Source organism: Mytilus edulis, chromosome 13 (genome assembly GCF_963676685.1).
Source record: "Mytilus edulis chromosome 13, xbMytEdul2.2, whole genome shotgun sequence".
NCBI classification, from domain to species: domain Eukaryota; kingdom Metazoa; phylum Mollusca; class Bivalvia; order Mytilida; family Mytilidae; genus Mytilus; species Mytilus edulis.
Genome location: NC_092356.1, coordinates 50,988,380 through 51,012,822, shown reverse-complemented (window position 1 = coordinate 51,012,822; position 24,443 = coordinate 50,988,380). Strand labels below are relative to the sequence as shown.

Below are 24,443 nucleotides of genomic sequence, written 5' to 3'. Positions count from 1 at the left end.
TTGATGATTCAGAATTGAATACCAATGAAAGATCAGAAACAATCAACGTCAACCACCTACCAGTTACATTTCTGCTAGACACATGTGCACAAAAAAGGAGGGCGAAAGAAACCAGAGGGTCAGTCAAACTATTAGATTGAAAACTGACAACGCCATGGCTAAAATGAAAAAGACAACAGACAAATAATAATATACAAGACATAACATAAAAAATTAAAGACTAAGCAGCACTCACTGCACCAAAAACTGGGGATGATAGCAGGTGCTCCTGAAGGGAAAGCTGTTCCTGCTCCACATATGGCATCCGTCGTGTTGTTCATTTTATTACAAACCCGGTGAATAGTCTAATTCGGTAGGCCATATTCATAAAAAGGTAAAGGGTAATGTAGTTACGACATAAGAAACATATCCGATATCATCTGTTAAACGGTTATTTCATAACGGATAACTCGTGATGACGTCCGAAAATTTAGGAAAGGATGCTTCCAACTTCACCATTTACACCTCTTGATTTAATACCTCCCTTGGGAGCAGCATCCCTCTTTCAAGCAAATTCTGATAGAAAAGATAAGCCTGGAAATATCGTTTCAATTGAAAAATATATAATATGTATGCAGGCGTCGCTGGAATGTTGCTACATACAAATGGAAGTTCACAATTTGAAGCTGAAATCATCTTTTTTTGTCGTAAAATTTTGATTTTAACCAACCCTTATTGTCAATTTCTAAATGTAAGTCAATATATGATGTGGACTTAACTGCATCTATTGTATCTTTTATCTGCAGTTTGAAAGGATATATGCGTTAAATATAGTCATCACATTTTGAAACTTTCCTTACACAAACGGAAAAACATGTTTTCGCATCCTATCATCACAAAACAAGTGTCACCGCTCCATTCATACTCAGGGCACATAATTGACACTGTTGGCGTAATCAATATGAGGTGTAGTAATGAATGTCAGGATAATACCGTCAACTTTTACATTGTGGTTAGTAATGTACATTACGTCATAGATGCCAAGAACAACGAAGCGATGAAACTCCATTAACGAACATCTCCAATCGCCCACACAATAAGCAACTCGCACGAAACAAGTTTGTTTTTCCAAAGTAAGGTTTAACTAACTATATAGAAAACGATATCTTCTTGTTATCTAATTCGGTTTTTTTTTTCATTAGACGTCAAGAGATTTCGGGTTTAAAAAAGCTTTTAAGAATTTGGATTATGCATTATTGCATTTCAAGCGTAGCGAAAGACATTCATCATGAACATATTGTTTATCATATTGCAATGGTTTACAATGTGATGTTATACGGTTTAGGTTTACGATTCTGGTAATCATGGTTTAGATTGCATCGTCCTTTTATCCGTTGGTAGTCAATGATATTAAGTAATGTTTGCGTTATGCATTTTATTTAAACATCTAGTGTGTAAAAATTATAACAATGATATTACAATGCAAAAAAAAAAAACAAAAACAAAAACAAAAACAATCAATCCATGTTACAAAAAACACGTGAGTCATTCATATTGTCCACATTATCAGTATTATTCGAAAAATAATATACTAACAAAAGTATTCAGTTAATCAGATTATCACTGTGATATAAGTATACAAAATTCAAACTTAAAACAGGTTACACTGACAGATATTGGGTTATCAGTAAAAATCGGTTTCAAAACAAGAAAAAAACACAACTAAAAGTATTGAAATTGATCCTAATATCAACAATGGCATCAGAATAAATAAATTAAAACAGTAAATTAAAAGTAAAGTACAGGTAAATTTCAAAATAATCATATATAAAAAAACAAAACAGTTTTTCGAATGTATAAATACCACGAAAAAAAATCACACCAGCTGTTGCGTGTTCCTACTTAAGGTAATTTAATAATAATTTTTCAGTTTTTCAGATTTCCAGTAAAATGGAAATCCGTATTACAGCATTCTTTTTTTTAAACTAAATTGCAAAATTCTAAATTTAAATGTTTGTTTGTAAAGTTGTTACTTTAAGGAAGAACAGTAATCTCTTATATATGAATTCTGTAAATCAGACATCGTTGGTGTTTTCCTACTTTAATAACGTAGGATTAAACTATCTCTCGGCTCTTTTATTATATTCACGGGTCTTTTGAACAGAGAATAAGATATACTGCTGCTTATGGTTGCTCTAACGAAAAGTAATTGTAAACACAGACTAAACGATCCAAAGGGCATCAACACAATTTTAAATTAAAAATAATTCGCGGGATCGAAAGTGAGTACTGACGAAATTTACTTGTTATGAAATTACATAGCAAGAAAATCTAGTCATACATTATAGTTGTAACACTGTCATATCAGATTGTCAGTCGCTTTGCTCTTCAAACTGGTTATCTTTTCCCACCAAAACACAATGTCTTTTGACCTCGATTAAGTGACGTTTTTGGTTAATAAGATTGAAGTTTAGTATTCTAAAATCATGGATTTAAGAATGTAATCAGGTAAAAAAAAACTATCTTTTTGTAATTGCTTTGATTTTAGCAACACACTTGTGAATCTATACAAAAATAAAACAGACAAAACACACGTTTATGTTATACGTTATCATACATTTGTTATCATTAATTAGTTTAAAAGATTAAGATTACATATACAATATTTATTGAAGTTATATATCATTTTTTTGATGAAATCAAAATAAGGCGCAGCATATTGTTTGTATTACTTATGGCAATTTGAAATATCCACTTCTTTTAATTTTATTGTTGTTTTTTTAATGATACAAATAAAGACGATTTTTATACAGTAATCAAATTTCAATATTTTTTATTTCTTAAAGTGATTAAAACCATTCGAAAAACAAATACAAATATGCCCTTACTTTGTTGTCGTTGCAAAATGGTAAAAAGAATATAAATCTCCCAAATGAGATAACTCATTGTTCAACGCTTTTTGCAAAAAATGAAAACAAATTGCGTCGATATATACTCTTTATAATAAACACAATGTTCTTTTTTCATTCTAGGGTATATTTTCATCTTTAATCTGGATCTTTGTCATAGTTTGTATAAACATCATCTTCCGACAGTCGTTTCACGTTCCTTGTCTTCCAATTAGTTCGTTTTTTGATAACTGGAAATAAATTATAGCACTGTAAATAGTCAATATATTACCTATAATGCTAAACTGTATTGCTAAATATGAATGCATTAGACTCGATCCCAGTTTTTGTGTACAGAAACGAATAGTTGACCTATCCACTAGCGATGGGTTTGTTTTCTATCATAAATGTTTATAATTATTGATGTTATTAATTAATAAGAAATCATAATTTTAAAGTAGAATATAACACATCTACATAAACCCTATGCAAAGTTGTAAAAAAAAGAGCGATATGATTGCAAAAAAGAGGGTCGAAAGATACCAGAGGGACAGTCAAACTCATAGATTAAAAATAAACTGACAACGCCATGGCTTAAAATAAAAGTAAAAACAGACAAATAATAGTTCACATGACACGACATAGAAAACACACACCCAACAAAAAACTGGAACGATATCAGGTGCTCCGGAAGGGTCAGCAGATCCTGCTCCACATGTGGCACCCGTCATATTGCTCATGTTAGTACAAATCCGGTATAAAATCTAATTCGGTAGGTCACATTCATGGAAAGGGAAAGGTATTGGAGTTACGACACATGGAACATATCCGATATCATCTGGAAAACGGTTATTCCTTTAAGGTCAACCAATTCGTGATGGCGTCCATAAAATTTACGAAGAGATGATTTCAACTTAACCATTTGGAACTCTTGGTTTAATAGCTTCCTTGAGATCAGCAATCCTCTATTAAGGAAATCATGATAGGAAATAACAGCCCAGGAATATCGTATCAATTATGAGATATATAATCCGTATGCAGGCGCTTCTGGCCTGTTGCTACATAGAAATATAAAGTTCACAGCTAGGAAGCTGAACTCATCTCTTTTGTCATAAAGTTTTGTTTTTAACCGACCCTCATTGTCAATTTCTAGATGTAAGTCGACATCATCTCTATAGCGTCTATTAAAGGATATTGCTAACTTTTTATCTCTCTTCCTAAGAAGTATGACGTCAGCCTCATAATAATAAAGAAACAAGTTCGCAAGGACAGGGGTACAATTGGTTCTCATTGGAAATCGGAATTCATAATATACGTATTGTTTGTTGTAATGCTTAAAACATTTAAACACTAATGCATGTAGCAAACACGGCTAACCTTTCGTTGTAAATAATGTTAATTTAACAAAAACCAATCATTAACAAGATCGACTAAGATATCTTTATTTGGCACATCATTTGGTTAAAATCCTGTCAATACTGGAGTTTTTTTCTTTTCGTTTATTCATTATATTTTTTTTTCTCTCAAAATATAGCAAATACAACAAGTGCACTGTTGTCATTTAAGTATTAAAGTGCTTAGCCATTCTATAAATAAATTTCCAAATAGTATAATATAAAAGCTTTAAAAATGTTATTGTAACTAATGCCAGTCGATATAGTATCATCTGTAAATGAGGCCATTGTCAATATTTATAATTGTTTTCTGTTAAGAAAATGTACGATTCCGAGTGTTTGAACGTCCATTTCATTAAGCTATATCATATAAAAAAAACATAGTCTAAGCAATAGATAGATAATCGCACAGTGATTGTTAGTTGTACTGATTTATTTAAACTGCCTTTACTTAACTAGATTGCTTCGACTGACTTTCATTTTAAAGCTTCTATCATTGAAGGTCTTAAACCACACAAAGATATGTCTAGCTATACATTGTACTCCGTTGTGGGCGTATCCATAACTTAAAAATCCGACATCTATTCTTTTATACTAACGGGTCTTTACCATTCGAAAACTTGCATTTACAACGGTAATGTCAGGATACAAGCAACGTTACAGGTCTGTTTCAGATGACATGTAAATCAAATCCTTCAAAGTCGATAAACAGTAAAGAAAAAGGAACAGTAGTATACCATTTGTGAATAGTCATTGATCGATTAAGCGAAAATAAATCCGGGTCACAAAACTAATTCGAAGGAAACTCACCAACTATAAATCAACGAAACAACAAAAACACTAAACTACAACAAAAACAAACACCAACATACATAGAAACGAATTATTGAACAGCAACTGCCATATTCCTGACTTGGTTCAGCACATTTAGGAATAAAAGTTTGATTGAATCTGTGAGCATTTAATGTTTACATGTTAGTTGTATATCTTGATAATTGTTTGTTTCCGATTCTAGTTAAACAAATTAAAATGCAACTTGCCAACGTACATAGAAACGAATTATTTGATAGCAACTGTCATATTCCTGGCTTAGTTCAGTAAATTTAAGAAGAAAAGTTGGATTGAATCTGTTAGCACTTTATTTTTTACATGTTAGTTGTATATGTTAATACTTTTTTGTTCGCGAACTTTGGTTAAACAAATTAAAATCCTACTTGCCAGCATAGTTTTAGATCAACAAGGAAAGAATCTAATAGTAACGAAATAATATCCAATGTTTTAATTTTAGTATTGGACATGAAAGTCATGTAGATAAATCACAGTCGACTTCAATACAAACCATTTCATGTAAATCATTCAAACTGTTTTCGATATTCTGCAGTCTTTTCATTATCTAGAAAAAGAAATATTGATAGAACTGGATATAATATTTTTCAGTTGAATTTTAAACAGACTTGCAGTGTATTTTTGTAATGGCCTCACGCACATTTATACCAAGTAAAACAAAATGTTTTTTTTTTATTTAACTGATAGTAATTGAATATTGATCATAAGTGGTAGAAGTAGTACAATAATACGCATTGTCTAATATAGATATTCAACGTGCTCGGTCCTTTTAAATCCTTGGGTTTAAACAATTTGGCTTTAATCGTTCCTGATATAGGATATCCAGAAAAACGCATCAGACGCATGTTTCCATTTTTTTGCAAAACATTGTCGATGCCTCTGCTGATTGACTACAAGTATCAGTTACCGAGGGCATTATTAGCTCATTAGTCAGTACATCGGATCTTACATGATTAATAACAAACTATCTAGAAGTACCGGTATTTATTATGAAATTATACAGAAATAAAATTTGCAACTCCCACTGTATTGAGCATAATGGTCGTCATTATTCAATTGATAAATATCGTGAAGGTAGTCAGTAGTCAAATGGTGCCTCAAAACAATTATAAAATACTCAATGGCCAAATTGATACTACACAGACAACTATATATTTGCTTGTTATTAACATATAATTGCAAGTATTAGTTGAAATTAAAGTTGTAAGTAGTATTTGTATATCACTATGGAGGTTGCACTTTGTAAATCACGTGTGATTTGCAAGTCACGCCTCTTTTGGGGAGAAATTGAATGTGCATAAAATACTGCTACTGTTTACATAGTTGTTGCCATGGATGCAAAGTAATTTTTTTTTAATTAAGACTTGATTGGAGAATTAAATGGATATAAATAAAAATGTCAATTTATTTAACTTATTTTTCAGGAGGACTGGAAGACATTTGGGTGTTGAGTCAAATTTAATGGAAAAATTCAGTGCGAACCTGCAATGTTTATAAATGGAGGGCAGTAAAACTTGAAAATATGCCGCACAGCTATATGTTTTTATTAGTGCAAAAAAAAGTAGTGCATGTCTCCTTTCCAGGGAAATATAACATTCTCCTCAAAACTTCCTGAATGAAGAGTGACTGCATATGCAATTTAGGCAGTTCCTATAGAAAACTGCATTGCTGGTTTTACACAAGTGCAACCTATAAGGTAAATAATGGGAATTCACCCCTCAGCCTCCCTGGGATCCCAATTTCGGACCCCTTTTGGGTTTTCATTTTACAGAAACAACATGGAATCATTTTGGAATGCATTGGCTTTAGCTTTGTCTAAGAAAAGTGAAAAAAATTATGGAAATTATGACTGTACAGTGTGGGTTGGAGCTTTGGAGCATGGGGTCTATGGGAAAAAAGTTATGAATTGGCCTGATGGCACTAGAACTCTTGACAGAGCTCACAGATTATCTTATATTCTAGATAAAAGAATATTAAAAGAAAATCTTCCCCGTTTCTCTCCAAACGGCGATCCTTTAGATATTTCACACCTTTGCCATAACCCCAAATGTATTAAACCGGAGCACCTGATTTTAGAGTCGCACAGTATAAACATAGAGAGAATTTTCTGTAGACGGACAAAACAGTGTACAAATAATCATTTCCCGTGTTGTCTTATCTGATGCAGGTAGTTTATTTATTTTTAACATGTCTTGATCGGAGTTTTTTGGCAAACGAATACTCTTGAGGCTGTTTTGCGGCCAGCCGTTTTGTCGGTAAAAGTTTGTTTTTCTCATAGTCTTTTTCCTCTTGATACTCATCATATATTTTATATAGTTCATGCTTTTTTGAGCATCTCTGATCTGTGTACTGCTTTGACTGCTAATATAATTTATGTTTTTCATTGTGTTGTTGAATATTTTTCAGACCTCTGGCAGCACGACTTCCTGGTTCGATGGGAACCCCAGCCGCTTTACAGAGTTTAACGATGGATTCTCCAGGGCCATTATTTACATTGTGTATAGCTGTATGTACCCTTCCTTTATAGTTTCTGGTAAATGTTACATTGCTAGGTACAGTTGCACGTATTGCACGGTTAGTTGCTTCAGCTTTTTGTGTGTTAGTGTTTTTGCATGTACGGTTTAGCATGGTAGGTCCAAGGCGATATTTTACGCATTCACGTAACAATGCTGCTGTGTTCTCTGATTTATTTAATTTAAAGTTATTTTTCAGATAAGCTGATTTTTCAGTCCATGTCTTCAAACTGTTCCTATTTGAACAAACAAGGGAATATTTTGTACACCCGTTATGATCACCCTGATAGCAAGAAACTATAGCATAACATGCATATGATAGGTGAACTTTTACCCGTACAGAGTCCATATTGAATTTATCAAAGGCAGCATTGTACTCTGCCTGACAACGTGCTGCCATATCTAATGCAAACCTTTTTAGCATTTTATCTTTCTCTGAAACTAATCGTGCCGGCATTATTTCCTTCAGACCTGACATTTTTTTAATAAAATTTCTATGATTTGCGGACACATGTCTTGTATCTAGAAAATGAATTTGCTGAGTATTCGTTGTACCAGCTTTAAAAAGAGACTCTGCAGCTCTAAATGCACTGCTGTCAGGGTCAGTGGTAATTTCTTGAACTTCCAGACCATCATTTTTCAGGTCTAACAAGCAGTCTTTAGCCCATCGCTCCTCACTGCCTATGCTGTCATGCATTTCAATGTTTGCGGAACAGTGACCTTTGTGAGATTTAACTTTTGTTTTTGTTTTATGTTCACTCTTATTTGAGCAAAGCTTAGACACTTGTCTTGTGCTTACAATACTGTGCTTATAAGTATTATTTTCTAACATGTTATATGTACATTGGGTAGCTGGTTGAAATGGTGTTTTACCCATTCCGGAATAAATAGGGTTATTATACATTCCGTCGGCCTGAATGTTAATAATATTAGGATTATCACCTCTTAATATGTTTATTTCCTTAATTAATTTTCTTTTCTGAACCAAATCCTTTTGATTGTACTCTTCTATAATTTCAGAAACAACATTAGCACTGTGTTGCATACTTGAAGTGGAAGGAGCTGGTATATTAGAACCAAGAAATAATTTCTGTAGACCAGTTGTGCTGATAGCTATATGATTAAGTGCGACTTGTATGGATAGATTAATAGCTGCTGTTCGACGACCACGTTTCTTAGCGATCACCTCATTGTAAAGGTTGAACATTTTTGAATGGTAAGAACACTCATTGCAGCTTGCCTTTTTCCTCCAGGCAGCCCCTCTTTGCTGCTCTGCACTTAAATCCCATGATATGAACCCTGTACACATAGGGGATATTTGTCTGTGTTCTATGAAAACCTCATTCCACATCTGTTCAAGTTCATTGATCCGAAGGAGTCGAAAACTATTTTTCTCTGACCTGAAGTTGAAAAATGTTGCCATAATTGAAGTGAATTAGTTTTTTTATTTGTTAAACTAAGTTTGGAAAATGTGAAAATAATTTTATTTTGAATTACCTCCCTTACAATAGTGTTTTCTTTAAATAAGCTTTTTGATCAAATGCACTCTCAAAAGTGCATATTGTTTTCTTTGCCTGTGTTTTTATATATATTATGTATAAAAACCATGCACTGTTTAGCTCTTGAAAATATATATAGGACTAGAAATTTTAAAATAAGTATAATCCTAGCTTGCATTTTCTTCAGATGTCACATTTAAAGAATTGGCATATAAGACACATGCCTTTTTCTTCATAGTTGTTTATAAATGGCTTTTTTAAGCAAGTTTAATTATTTTTGAAAGCTTAATAACAAAAAAAGTATTCTTACCCTGTTTTTGTTTCATTTTCAGCACATTTTTCAACTTCTGTTTTTGTCGGAGGCTTCGGCCTTAGAAAGCGAGCTGAATTTGTAGAGGCAGGAATTAGTTGAACATTCTTTTTATGAACAGATTTAGTCACTAAGTCATACAAGTCTTTTGGTAGTCTCACAAATTTGCCTTTTTCAGCAGGTAAAGTCTTATTTCTGTATTTTTTCCCCTTATTATATGGCTTGTTTCCTTTCTGAAATGTGTATTTCCTTAGACGCCATGGGATTAGACCCATTGTTATTGTAAGAATTGTTTGAAATGCACTTTATTCCAGTATTTTAATATTTAAACATCAAATATAGGCCCTTACAACTAAACAATCATGTTTTTTGTTTATATCTGATGGAACTGAAGGTGACCCCAGATGTAAGATTTTTTATATAAATCATATAAAAATCATCATGATGGCTAATCTCATTATTTTGTAATTTGACAAGTTCATATAATTTGACCTCTCTTCATTTAATTTTTTTATCAGTGCTGACAGGCTTGTGTGCTATAACATAAACAGAAAGTAAAGATAATTTTTTGAAGCTTGTATGACAACTTTTTATGCATTTTATGGTATAGTACATAAAGAAGACAAAAATTCAACAAAATAAACAGATTGTAGTAAAACTAACCATGATTCAAATAGCTATTACACAAAGGCACAAGAAAAACACAAATATATAATGAGTTTATTAAGTAGACAAAAAAAATAATAATTTGAATAAAAAGAAAAAAAATAGTGAACAGGAAAAAAACACATCTTGCCGCAAACAGGGTATAGTTACTAGAAGTACTATAAAAATACAATAATGAAAAAACTACCATTGTAACTTATTATTTTCTATTACTTACATAAATAACAACAAGAATATAAGAATATTTTGATACTAAAAGGGGTTTGAAAGTACAGTATAGGTTGCACTTTGTAAATCACGTGTGATTTGCAAGTCACGCCTCTTTTGGGGAGAAATTGAATGTGCATAAAATACTGCTACTGTTTACATAGTTGTTGCCATGGATGCAAAGTAATTTTTTTTTAATTAAGACTTGATTGGAGAATTAAATGGATATAAATAAAAATGTCTATTTATTTAACTTATTTTTCAGGAGGACTGGAAGACATTTGGGTGTTGAGTCAAATTTAATGGAAAAATTCAGTGCGAACCTGCAATGTTTATAAATGGAGGGCAGTAAAACTTGAAAATATGCCGCACAGCTATATGTTTTTATTAGTGCAAAAAAAAGTAGTGCATGTCTCCTTTCCAGGGAAATATAACATTCTCCTCAAAACTTCCTGAATGAAGAGTGACTGCATATGCAATTTAGGCAGTTCCTATGGAAAACTGCATTGCTGGTTTTACACAAGTGCAACCTGGAGAGACAATTCTATAGAACTGGTACAATACATAAATGTTTATAAATCATGTAAAATGTACGTTCGTTTTATTTTTTCATTTTTCTTAAAACAATAATTACACGTAAATTAAAACGTCTTTTAAAATGTTATTACTTTAAGACAACTACCCCTTTCATTTATCGTTTTTCATATTAATGTTACTCCTCCAGTATTTGGAGTCTTTATGAACGTTAAAAATAGACAAAACTATAACTGTCACATTGTTTACGTCATACGCAAATCAATTGCAGCAACACTGTCGATCTGTGTTTAATTCTAATCAATTGATTGAAAAAATAACAAACAAAGTGATGAAGAAAAACTGCAGACAGTGTTAAACTGGGTGAGTCAACTGTCTCGGCATCTCTGGTCATGCATGCATCATCAATCATATTAAAACACACTAAAAGAGGGATAAAAGATACCAAAGAGACGATCAAACTCATAAACTGAAACGTCAGATTCTGGACGTATACACATAAGCTACACACTTCATCAACGACAATAAGTATAATATATAAAAACCTAATACCACGAAGATATGTATTCAGTGAGTTGAGGAACCGTTTCATGGTGTATGTCAAACAATCAGTGATGGTGACCAATTTTGTGGTGTCTGTTTTAGTGGCATCTCTTTATTACTATGATATAAAAGTTTGTTTTGTTCTAAAAGCAAACATCAAATATATCAAAACCTATTTGGAGTCACCAATTGCATTATTTAACAAATGTAAAGAGATCACCCTAGACGCACACATTTATATAGCGTTATTTTCTTTTTAAACTGTACGAACTGACTGTTAAACACCCATTAAACAGTTCATTAACACCTTGGTCATAATTTAAATGGCAGTTTATTTACAGTTTAGCCTTCGATATTTGCTTATTTACCTTATCATTTCGCCTTTCACTTCCCTCTTTCTGTTGTGGACCCTGTAGAAAAATGTACAGAAACATGTATAGTTATTTTTATAACATATTCATTCATATACTTCTATGTACACTTTTTAAAAGATAAAGCAATATATTAGTCTGAACTTCATGCTTTATTACTTCTTTGAGGTTACAAATTGCTTTAATTGATTATATAAAATTTTATTTTTCTAAGATCTGAAATGACATCTGTATCTACTACATGTACACATAATCCAGTTTGTGCAACACTGTTTTAGAGTTTGTATGGTATGGTTGCAATTTAGACAACTTTCTACAAAATTGCAACGTAGATGTAAGTTGGTATAGGCAACCAATAAGTATTCAACAATAAGAAACACCCATAATGTATGGTTGAATATAAAATGCTCTAACATATAATCATGTTAACAATAGGATACAATGCAATTGACAAACTGAACTTTTTAATTTATGACAAAACAATTTACGGAAAACAAATACTCCCGACATGAAACAATGACAACCACTGCACTACAGGCTCCTGTATTGGATATAATGATGGGATTTAACATGTTTGGGTAGAGCTAAACCCTTCTAACCTAGAACAGTGGTATGATATCACAACATAAGAACAAATAATAAAAATCAGTTTAAAAAGATTAACTTATCCAAATATACTAAGTTCAAACCTATGAGTACTCGCAGTTACTGATAGGTACATGTAGTTCAAAGCCAACAAAAGTAATGAACAAAAAAATCAAGTATCTCAGACTAAAATAGCAATCAGTATATTTTCAACATTCAATGGATTTAGTGTAAATTTATTACACTCAGTAAATATTAACGCAGATAAACCAACATTGGTCATTATTATGAAGGTATTTCAATTCCTGTTCACAAACACACACACACACACACATCAATAAATTTTTTGTTTTAAATTACAAAATTTCATCATTGCATTTTATTGAATTCATTTGTTTGTTTTTGCATAAATATAACTGAAGTCAATGGGTAGTTTCCATTGTGAAGTAGTGAAGTAGAAAAGTCATCGTCTAAACAAAATTCCAATATTGTAGCAAGTAAGTGTGTCAAATCATTCTAATACATTTATAGTCCAATTTAACTATATATAGGTTATGCAAACTTTAAAAACAAACCACTATGTATGCTAACATTGCCTATTTTTTAACCCTGTATGCTAACATTGCCTAAGTAAATTTAAAAATTGTTTGTATGCACATTGAACGACAAATCTATGTGACGTAACATTTTCTGACGTCAAACACATAAATCAATGAATGTGTTTGTAGATAGATGTTTTTGTGTTCTGTTAAATTGTTCCTTTTAAAATTGTTCTACGATGATGACTGATGTACCAATATTTTTACTATTTTATTTATTGTGTCTGTTTAGTAAACACATCTATGTAAATATAACGGAATTTGATGAGATTGTCATCAAAGTGAAAGGGTTCGCCGTATAAAACCAGGTTTAATCCACCATTTTCTACATTTGAAAATGCCTTTACCAAGTTCTTGTCCATTCGTTTTTAATGCGTTTTTTTTTATTTGAATTTGCCATGTGATTATGGACTTTTCAATTTGATTTTCCTTTAAGTTCACTATTTTTGTGATTTACTTTTTTTCTGTCGTGTCTTCTCTTGATCATGCTGTGTCGGCTCTTTTAACAGTTCTGCTTCCATAAATAAGCTACTATGATGACTCTATAAACCAATAGTAGTCCCCATTCGAATGATGAATTGTATAGAAATTTATGTAAGTTAACAGATCAGTTGGAACCAAAATCAATTTAGGATGAACAAATGTTGATTTCCTGCATACACTATTTGACTTAACTTCATTAATTCTCCATGGGACTTCCCTGTGTTTATATAATACACATTCTCAAGAGAATGCAAAAAAGAATGAAAAATGCAAGTCGTAAAAAACAACAAACAATGATTTTGAAAAGACAGAAACCAACCGTCCCAAAACACAGACTTAAGCTACTTCAAAATAAAGGAGAAGTCAACTACAACTTACAGCAGGAATCATCTAAAGTCAACGTTCCTTTAAGACTATCAGTATCATCTGTTACATAGTTAACTCTTAATTTGTTCTTAACATGTTCCCCATTATGACAGAACTACTATATCGTAGAACTATCTGAACCCTGTTGTTTTTATTGGTGGTGCGACAAACCGAAATTGGAAACATCAATTACAAAATTTGATTTGAACATAGCATTTATATATGTGGAAACAATTCTGTATATTGTGAACAGCTCCCAAGCAATGTAATAAACCAGTGAACGTTACTTAAAATAATTTCTAGGTCCGTAAACATGTTAGCAGTCAACAGTGTTTTATAAGAACATTAACGGTACCATTTTTTCTGCACCAAAAATAATAAATGTCTCTTCAGTGATGCATAGAGAAAAGAAACGATTTTGTTTACAACATTACATCATCGTAACTCTGATGGTTCTTTTGAGTTGTTATATGGCATATCTGGACTGTTCTTATTCATCTTTTGTTTTAATTACCTATGAATATTATGAAAAACATGTGTGTTATTTAAACGACAAGCACAGGTTATACACATGTATGGATACACACTCACTAACACATAACATGTCAAAACTTACCGTTATCCTGTCAAAATCTATAAAGTCTATTTCCCTGAAAATATCAAAATTTCATTAATGATTGTTATGTATAATCGAGTGTGCAGAAGAAATTACCTCTAGCAGATGCTCTCTGGATTCATTTACTATTTACTGTAAATAGTTATATAGGACATTCAATAATGCTGTTCCTATAATGCATTTATACACCCTTGTAAATATGTTGATATGAAAAAATCCTAATGAGCATACGATACAGTAACAGGGGAGGTAATGACGTTGCTAACGTAAAATGTTTTTTTCGTGACGTCAAACTATGACATATCGGGAAAAGATGCATTTTTTGACTATTTTTTGTCATTCAAACTGATTAAATTTGAAAACCAGTGCATGGACCCCTATTTTTCAAAACGACATTTTGTTTCATTTTGCAGGGAGATTATGTGGTACAAATTTTATAAAACTGTAAATAGAGGATTTTTTTTTATTTTGATAAATATACAGCAAAAAAATACGATTTTTTCTTAATTCATGACCATTTGATAAATATGAGTTATTTCTGAATAAAAAATGCCTAATTTTTTAGGATACTTATAAAATACAAAAATTACAAATTATCTATTAAAAAACAATTTGTTTTTATCTTTTAAAACAAAAAAGTTATGGCTTTCTTTAGAAAGGGAAATACGGCCACAAATCCGAATTTTGTGCAAATGTACAAAATTTCGACCTCATTTAACTCAAAAAGTAGCACATCAAGGTATATTTTTTATTCCATGTTTGATTTAAGCAGGCAAAAACATGATCTGCCGTATCTGTGACTCACACGACATTGGTGACGAGTACCATTACGTTACGAATTGTGTGAAATATTTAAGTTGGTAAGAACAAACAATAAACCGAAATTCTGTACAAGTAATATCTATAAATTTGATCAATTTGTAAACTGATCAAATGTTGATAAATTAGAAAAACTATGCAAATTTAGCAAAGTTATAAATGTGAAAGTCAGTCTTCTGAGTTTATTTCAATGTATTGTTCCCACATGCATGTGATAATTGTTCCTGATTGTTATATTTATGTATGTTCTCTATAACTATCCCTACAAACCAGTAAAAGTCTGAGATTGCCTATATCTGTACTAGACTGTACTGTTTTTTAGTCGACCAGTCTGAATTGGTCTGAAACTTACTTGATAATACTCGACTGTAGTCTGAACCATACTTTATTAAAACGAAAACGAAAAACCAGTAGACGCAAACATACACGGAACTCAAAAACACTTCTTTTGAATAAAGTTGTGGAAACATGTCAGCGGGGAATGTAAAAGTTGGATAATTTACAGTTACTTGTTCTTTTAAATGTTTCTATATGGAGTATTCCTAGTAATAATTGAACAGTAAATGTTGAGGCATATGAAAAAAGATATCAACATACGCAAACCGATTAATTGTCAAAAAAGTTCGTATGTTATCAATACTAAAATTCAATATCTTAATAATACCAGTGATATCAGTTTCGCTGAACGTTTGTTTTGAATGTAAGCATTTTAAAAAGTCAACTTTATCACATTTTTAACAAAACATTGGTATCCATACTTGACCCGCTGTGTCATGAATTTAAAATGGCTCCTTGTGTTCTTTTTTTTATTTTATCTTTACCTTTGCTTGTTGTTTTTACCAGGAATATGTGGTATGCTTACCAATGAAACACTTCTGCACAAGAGATCAAATGACATATGGATTACCTTCAGTAGCCATTAAAGGCCGCAACAGAACAAATGCTAAACAAAACAAATAAGAACACTAATTGCCTAATAGTGAATTATTAACAAAACAATGAAAGAAAAACAGATAAGATATAGAGCAATTGAGAACAACCACTACATTACAGACTTATGTTCAACGAAATGTGGCGGAGTTAAACAGTTTTGAAAGCGCCAACCGTTCCCCTTACTTTGGACAGTGATATAACAGTGCAACAAAGGAACAAACTATAAAAATGAATTGAAAAAGGCTTCACTCATTGTATAGATACAACACAGTAACATATATAACAAAACAAAGACCGGACGTTTTTTTAATATGGTGGCCCGAATCCTTTGTAAATTGATGTGTATGTTTGTGTTGCCCGTACGATTTTGATTGCGTTTTAACTTCCTATATTCGTTCTCTTTTCCTTCAAAACATGTTGTAATTAAAATTATTTTAGCTTAATGTTACCCCTTGGCGTACAGACCACCGTTTCTTTCTGCTTCATTTGTTGTTTTCAATCTCAGATCAAAATTCGTATTGTACAGAAAAACTGAAATAAGAAAAGCCTTCTGTAACACATACTATTTCTACAATGATAATGACTATCAGCTATACAAGACATAATTAAAATTAAAAACCAATTCTTCAGAGAAAAACTGAAGGTCTTTCAACCTCGATAATAAGAATAACATTTCAAAAACAATGTTAGAAAATGTCACTCCTTAAAATTGAGAATGGAAATGGGGAATGTGCCAAAGAGACAACAACCCGACCATAGAGCAGACAACAGCAGAAGGTCACTAACAGGTCTTCAATGCAACGAGAAATTCTCGCACCCGGAGGCGTCCTTCAGCTGGCCCCTAAACAAATATATACTGGTTCAGTGATAATGAACACCATACTAAACTCAAAATTGTACACAAAAAACTAAAAGTTGATTTGTAATTTGGTACTTTCTTGTTGATTTGTAATTTGGTACTTCCTTGTTGATTTGTAATTTGGTACTTCAAACTTACATAACAAAATAAGATTAATAGGTATATGCAGAAGACTTAATTGTTTTATAATGAACAAGAAAGAATTTTTAGCACAGGGCAAAATCTAGAACGTCAACAATTTCAAGGTCATAGGTCAGTGAACTCAAATTGGAAGACCCGAGGTCAATCATTTGTATGGTTGTGGATAAATACTGATTTCAAATGCATAAGAAGAGAACACTCCTATAAGGGTTAACCAAAACACTTCAACTGAAATAGGTAGAAGTTGCGCCTTATGGTAAACAGTTTTTTGGCAAACACATCATATCATTAACTGTAACAGTTTCTTTTGAATAACGATAAAAAACAAAATTCAAAATTTAGAATATGACTTTGACCTTTGACATTGACCTCAATTTCAAAGTCATAGGTCAGTGAACTCAAATCGGAAAACCCGATGTCAATCACTTGTATAGTTGCGGAGAAATACTGATTTCATATACACAAGGGGAGAAAATTCCTATAAGGGTTAACCAAAACACTTCAACTCAAATAGCTTGAAGTTGCGTCTTATTGTAAACAGTTATTTGGCTAACACATCATATCATTAACTGTACAAGTTTCCTTTGAGTAACGATAACAAGCAAAATTCATTTATAACATGAACTTGACCTTTGACCTTGACCTCAATTTCCTTCAAATGGACCATGGACTTCATATGAAAAGACTATATGCCTCTACGACTTATACCATATGAATTTATCCAACATATCGCCTATCTTAAATTTTCAAAGGGAAATAACTCACATAACATGTATTCCGATCACTCCAATCAAAATTAACAAAATCATTCTTAAGATGAGATGAACAATTTGGTTAAAACAGTTTGTTAAAATATTTTACCGTTTTAGAGATATAGTGATAACAAGAAAAGGGGGACATGGGGAGATAACTTCTATAAGAATAAGTGTTCGGTCACATTGGGTGAGTTTTGAAAACCTCATTACTGTACAAAATCATTGGCCAAACATCCATTCAATATGTTGTAAAACAAAAATGCATCTTTGACGGTAGAAAAAAAAAATAATCAGAAGAAAAACAAAAGATCTTTCCACGAAAGATTTGTTTGAATATTCTTTTCAAATGAAAATTAAAAAATCACTAAAATTCTTGGACATATATGTTTTGGTGCAACCATTTCTCGGAAACTTAAAATCAAAGAAGTGCATCGGAAACACAAAATTAATAATGTGGGTTTTATGGTAATGAAGATAGTATCATGAAACTAGAGGCTCTAAAGAGCATGTGTCGCTAACCTTGGTCTATGCACATATCATAAACGAAGGAAACAAATGGATTCATGACAAAATTGTGTTTTGGTGATGGTGATGTGTTTGTAGATCTTACCTTTCTGAATTATTGCTCCTTACAATTATCTCTATCTAATGAACCTATGAATCTATCCAAGTACATGTAGTTAAAATCATTGTAAAAATTTACAAAATTAATGAAAATTGTTACAAATTGACTAAAAAGGGCAATAACTACTAAAGAGGTCAATTGACCATTTTGATTATGTTGACTTATTTGTAGGTTTCACTTTGCTGTACATTATTGCTGTTTACATTTTATCTCTATTTATTATAATATTCAAGATAATAACCAAAACCTGCACACTTTTCTTAAAATTACCTAGTCAGGGGCAGCATCCCAACAACGGATTGTCTGATTGGTCTGACATTTCAGGGCAGATAGACTTTGACCTGATGATTAATTATACCCAATGTCAGATTTGCTCTAAATGCTTTGGTTTCAGAGATATAAGCCAAAATCTACTTTTTACCCTTATGTTCTATGTTTAGCTATTGCTGCCATCTTGGTTGGTTGGCCGGGTCACCGGACACATTTTTTAAACTAAATACGCCAATGATGATTGTGGCCAAGTATGGTTAAATTTGGCCCAGTAGTTTCAGAGGAAAAGATTTTTGTAAAAGATTACAAAAATTTACGAAAAATTGCTTATTAAGGGCAATTACTCATTTAGGAGTCAACTGACCATTTTTGCGATGAGGACTTTTTCGTTGATCTTACTTTTCTGAACATTATTGCCGTATACAGTTTATCTCTATCTATAATAATATTCAAGATAATAACAAAAAAACGACAAAATTTCCTTAAAGTATCAATTTAGGGCAGCAACCCAACAACAGGTTCTCTGATTCATCCGAAAATTTCAGGACAGATAAATCTCGACCTGATAAACAACTTTACCCAATGTCAGATTTGCTCTGAATGCTGTGGTTTCAGAGATATAAGCCAAAATCTACATTTTACCCATATGCTGTATTTTTAGCCATGGCGGCCATCTTGGTTGGTTGGCCAGGTCACCGCACACATTTTTTAAACTAGATATCCCAATAATGATTGTGGTGAAGTATGGTTAAATTTGGCCCAGTAGTTTCAGTGAAGAAGATTTTTGTAAAAAGAATACAAAAATTTACGAAAAATTGACTATAAAGGGCAATAACTCGTTAAGGGTCAACTGACCATTTTTGTGATGTTGGCTTTTTTGTAGATCTTACTTTGCTGAACATTATTGCTACAAACAGTTTATCTCTATTTATAATAATATTCAAAATAATAACCAACTAGAGGCTCTTAAGAGCCTTTGTCGTTCACCTTGGTATATATGCATATCAAATAAAGAAAACAGAACGTCAGATGGATTCATGACAAAATTGTGTTTTGGTAATGGTGATGTGTTTCGAGATCTTGCTTTACTGAAAATTCTTGCTACTTACAATTCTGTCTATCTATAATGAACTTGGCCTTTTAGTATCAGAGAAAAATCTTTTGTAAAAACTAATGAAAATTGTTAAAAATTGACTATAAAGGGCAATAACTCCTTAAGAGGTCAACTGACCATTTTGGTCATGTTCACTCAATTGCAGATCTTACTTTGTTGAACATTGGTGCAGTTTACAGTCTATCTCTATCTATAATAATATTCAAGATAATAACCAAAAACGGCAAAATTTCCTTAAAAATTACCAATTGAGGGGCAGCAACACAACAACCAGTTGTCAAATTCATTTGCAGCTTTCCGGGCAGATAAATATTGACTTGATAAACAATTTAACACCTTGTCAGATTTGCTCTCAATGCTTTGGTTTCAAAGTTATAAACCAAAATCTGCATTTTATCCCGATGTTCTGTTTATAGCCATGTTGGCCATCTTTGTTGTTTGGCCTGGTCACCGGACACATTTTGAAAACTAGATACACCCTAATAATGATTGTGGCTAAGTTTGATTAAGTTTGGCCCAGTAGTTTTAGAGGAGAAGATTTTTGTAAAAGATTACAAAAATTTACAAAAAAATTGGTAAAAAATGACTATAAAGGGCAATAACTCCTTCAGGGGTCAACTGACCATTTCAGTCATGTTGCCTTCTTTGTAGATCTTACTTTGCTGAACATTATTGCTGTTTACAGTTTATCTCTATCTATAATAATATTCAAGGTAATAACTAAAAACAGAAACAAATCCTTAAAATTACTAATTCAGGGGCAGCAACAGAACAACCGGTTGTCCGATTCATTAAAAAAATTTCACGGCAGATAGATTTTCACTTGATAAACAATTTTACTCCATGTCAGATTTGCTCTAAATGCCTTGGTTTCAGAGTTATAAGCCAAAATCTACATTTTACCCCTATGTTCTACTTTTAGCCATGGCGGCCATCTTGTTTGGTTTGCCTGGTCACGCCACACATTTTTTCAAACTAGATACCCCAATGATGTGGCCAAGTTTTGTGTAATTTGGCTCAGTAGTTTGAGAGGAGAAATTTTTGTAAAAGTTAACGATTTACGGACGGACGCCGGACGCAAAGTGATGAGAAAATCTCACTTGGCCCTTCGGGCCGGGTGAGCTAAAAAGTAAAATTACAAAAGTGCGGAATCCAAAACAAATTCAAAACGAAAAGTTCCTAATTCAAATCGCCATTCCAAAAGCTCAAATACATCAAACGAATGGATAGCAACTGTCATCTTCTTGACTTGACATATATATGCATAAAAAAAAAGAAATATGTAGAAAATGATGGATTAAACGCCTATACCTGTTTTTTTCAATTAAATAACTAACAATTTACCTCTAACAAACATTGGCATATGATTAACACTTTCTGCCTCTTCTCTTTCTTCCTCTCCGCAACAGGTCACACACAATATTTCTCCACACGGACAGAACAACCAAAGAATGGCGTGCATGATTGCTATGGGTAATACCAACAATTGAAGATGTATTGGAAAAACTGTCTTGACACTGTATTCTTCAAGGAAGTCATTCTGTAGCTGCGACCAATAATATTCAGATTCTTGATGCACTGATTGAAAAGTATTACTGTCGAAAAAATTAATGCAAAATTTTGATCAGGCAAGTTTTCTGTTTTTTTTTTTTTTTTTAATTTTATTTTCGGAACAGCTTAAACTTTTATTTGAAGTAACGAAATACATTAAATCATTTGGAAAATAATATTCATTTCGTATATAGTGTGTGTAGACGGATATGTATAAGACACCAACGACATAAGTTATGTGTAACATTTAGTGTTTAAATGTATGAGAACATATTTAAATATCAGCATTGTTTCAGTTTTTTATTAGACATGCATTCTGTTAGTCTTATGTACTTTTCGGATGCACATGTATATTTAACATCAAGGACTATAAATGTAAGTCCGTTTAGGTAGTAAAAATGTGAAAAGTTATCCAAGCTGCATGAGAAATAAGCGTTTTATATCAAGTTAGTTAAAACAGCATGTATGTTTACTTTTTTTTATTTTTTTATTTAAGAAATAGTTCATGGGGACTTGAATCTGTATTGATTTTAAAACGAGTTTGCCGTTTATTGGTTGTTACCTCCAGCGATAGCAAGGGTATAATCGTTATTAATGCGATCCCAAATGAATAATGTATATCGTAATAGGACAAGGTTTGTTATTGTTTAAATCGAAGCGTTTCAGGAGTGAAAAGTATGTTAACGTTCCCATAACTGACAAACTTGTCAATATTGTATACCAGACACAAGTTTTCCCTACAATAGTCTCATCAGTGACTCCAATAAAAAATTCCAAGTGGTGAAATAACGTACGAAGTTGAAGATGATAGAAATTGTAACATAGAGTAGGATGCAGGTACACGATTGTAATCGTATAGTTCGTTTCTATGTGTGTTGCATTGTCGTTGGTGCACTTGAGTGTTGTAGTTGTTTCGTTGGTTTTATTTTATAGTTGATGTGTTTATCTCGGTTTTAGATTGTAACCCGAATCTGTTTTTTTCTTAATTGATTTCTGACTTTCGAACAGTGTTCAACTACTGTTGCCTTTATTTGTCAAAATTATTTCAAATCATGTTTCTTTTCAATTAATTTTATTGCAAAAAGTAAATAAAGAAAACGTTTTCACATTGAAAGATATACTTTTTTACCATACAATATCAGATTAGTAGTCCTCTTGCTGGAACAATCGCATAACTTTTAATGGATATTCAATGTTTAAATCCTACTATGTATCTAATCAGTAAATGATGGGACTTGAGGTATTTTGTCGATTCGTTGGAGAATAGACAAAAAAATTGTGGTGTCCTAATAAGTTGGAAGAAATTGAATTCTTCTGTAACAATGGTTAATGTTTAAAAATAATTATTAGATAAATGTTTTATAATTAATCAATATCATATAATTGTTAATTATACTAATTCATCACAAAAAGCAAAGCGTTTTAAAGACAAGTAAATAAGCATTGTTACAGCAATTGATGGCAATAAAAAACTCTTGTAAAGAAAACGATATAAAAAAATATATTTCAATGGGGTATTCAAACACACATTACACTTGGAACAACTACATTAAAAATGTTGCTAAGATGAAAACCGTCGATAAAGCACGTATTGCAATTGGACAAATAAGTCTAACTCATTTTGGTTCTAATGCATATTGTTTTTACATTATACTTGAATATATATATATATATATAAAATACAAGTTGTACCTGTAGATAGCTATCAACAGATTCAACAGCAAGATCACTGCAATCAATCCGTATGTTGCTTTTAAATAAGGTGACAGGTATACGCCAAGCTGTGTAGGACATCGCTGTGAAGCACCAGATTGATAAATTGTATTGTTAAAAGTGCAATCAGGTTCAGTCACTGCAAAAAGGTAATTTTTTTTTAAATCTAAAAAAAAATCAGTTTTGACAATCCATTTAATACTTTAGTTGTTACTACTTGTATGGCACTTGTGTGCCTCAAAATGACAGGGTATGAATGTATATTAAATTTACTAAGCTATGTCTTTCATTTCAAACGTGTCCAATCTAACCAGCGTGTTTATACGATCTTAATATTAAACGCTTTATCGTGTCAATTTTTTAAGCACTCCCATATGAGTTTAATTATGATGACGATTTTAAAAACTATATCCTAACAAGCAGATTTATTGGGACGAAAACCAATTGATATTTTGGTTTAAGACACATGCATTGTTAGTTCGATGTTATTACCTTTCAATTAGCTTTCAGTGACTGCAAATGTTTAAGATCTATGCATTGTGTCTTTTGATTTTTTGTTATTTGATTTTATGTTCTTTAAATCGGACTACTGTGTTAAGACTTTTCCAAATACTACTTATGGTTTGGTTAAAGATCCACTGCTGGTGGAGATTTATTTCCCCGAGGGTATCACAAGCCAAGTAGTCAGCACTTTTTGTGCTGACATGAATTATCATTGATATTGTTATATTTATAAATTAACTGTTCACAAAATTTTGAATTTTTTGAAATACTAGGGCTTTTATACCTCAGGCATAGATTACTTAGCTGTATTTGGCAACACTTTTAGGAATTTTGGATCTCATTGCTCTTCAACTTCGTACTTTATTTGGCATTTTTAACTTTTTTGGATTCGAGCGTCACTGATGAGTCTTTTGTAGACGAAACGCGCGTCTGGCGTATATATAAAATTTAGTCCTGGTATCTTTGATGATTTTATTTACAACCACTGGGTTGATGCCACTGCTGGTGGAGATTTATTTCCCCGAGGGTATCACAAGCCCTGTAGTAAGCACTTTTTGTGCTGACATGAATTATCATTGATATTGTTATATTTATAAATTAACTGTTCACAAAGTTTTGAATTTTTTGAAATACTAGGGCTTTTCTACCTCAGGCATAGATTACCTTAACTGTATTTGGCAACACTTTTAGGAATTTTAGATCTCAATGCTCTTCAACTTCGTACTTTATTTGGCATTTTTAACTTTTTTGGATTCGAGCG

General features: G+C 32.0%; 1 protein-coding gene and 1 long non-coding RNA gene across 2 annotated transcripts in view; one reads left to right on the top strand and one right to left on the bottom strand.

Moving 5' to 3' along the window:
* Positions 1–1,399: 1,399 nt before the first annotated feature.
* Positions 1,400–24,443, bottom strand: part of LOC139501742 (uncharacterized) — a 100,286-nt gene continuing 77,242 nt past the window's right edge. The window contains exons 33-39 of the mRNA XM_071290887.1: positions 23,159–23,318; positions 21,260–21,510; positions 16,601–16,682; positions 14,400–14,433; positions 11,748–11,789; positions 5,601–5,654; positions 1,400–3,118 (exon numbers count right to left, since the gene is read on the bottom strand). Of these exons, the coding sequence (XP_071146988.1) occupies positions 3,080–3,118; positions 5,601–5,654; positions 11,748–11,789; positions 14,400–14,433; positions 16,601–16,682; positions 21,260–21,510; positions 23,159–23,318 (662 nt within the window). The 3' untranslated portion in view covers positions 1,400–3,079. The remainder of the gene's footprint in view (positions 3,119–5,600; positions 5,655–11,747; positions 11,790–14,399; positions 14,434–16,600; positions 16,683–21,259; positions 21,511–23,158; positions 23,319–24,443) is intronic.
* Positions 6,687–8,753, top strand: LOC139501744 (uncharacterized). Its single transcript, XR_011658644.1, has 3 exons — positions 6,687–6,803; positions 7,514–7,613; positions 8,641–8,753. It is a non-coding gene; the product is annotated as an uncharacterized lncRNA (long non-coding RNA).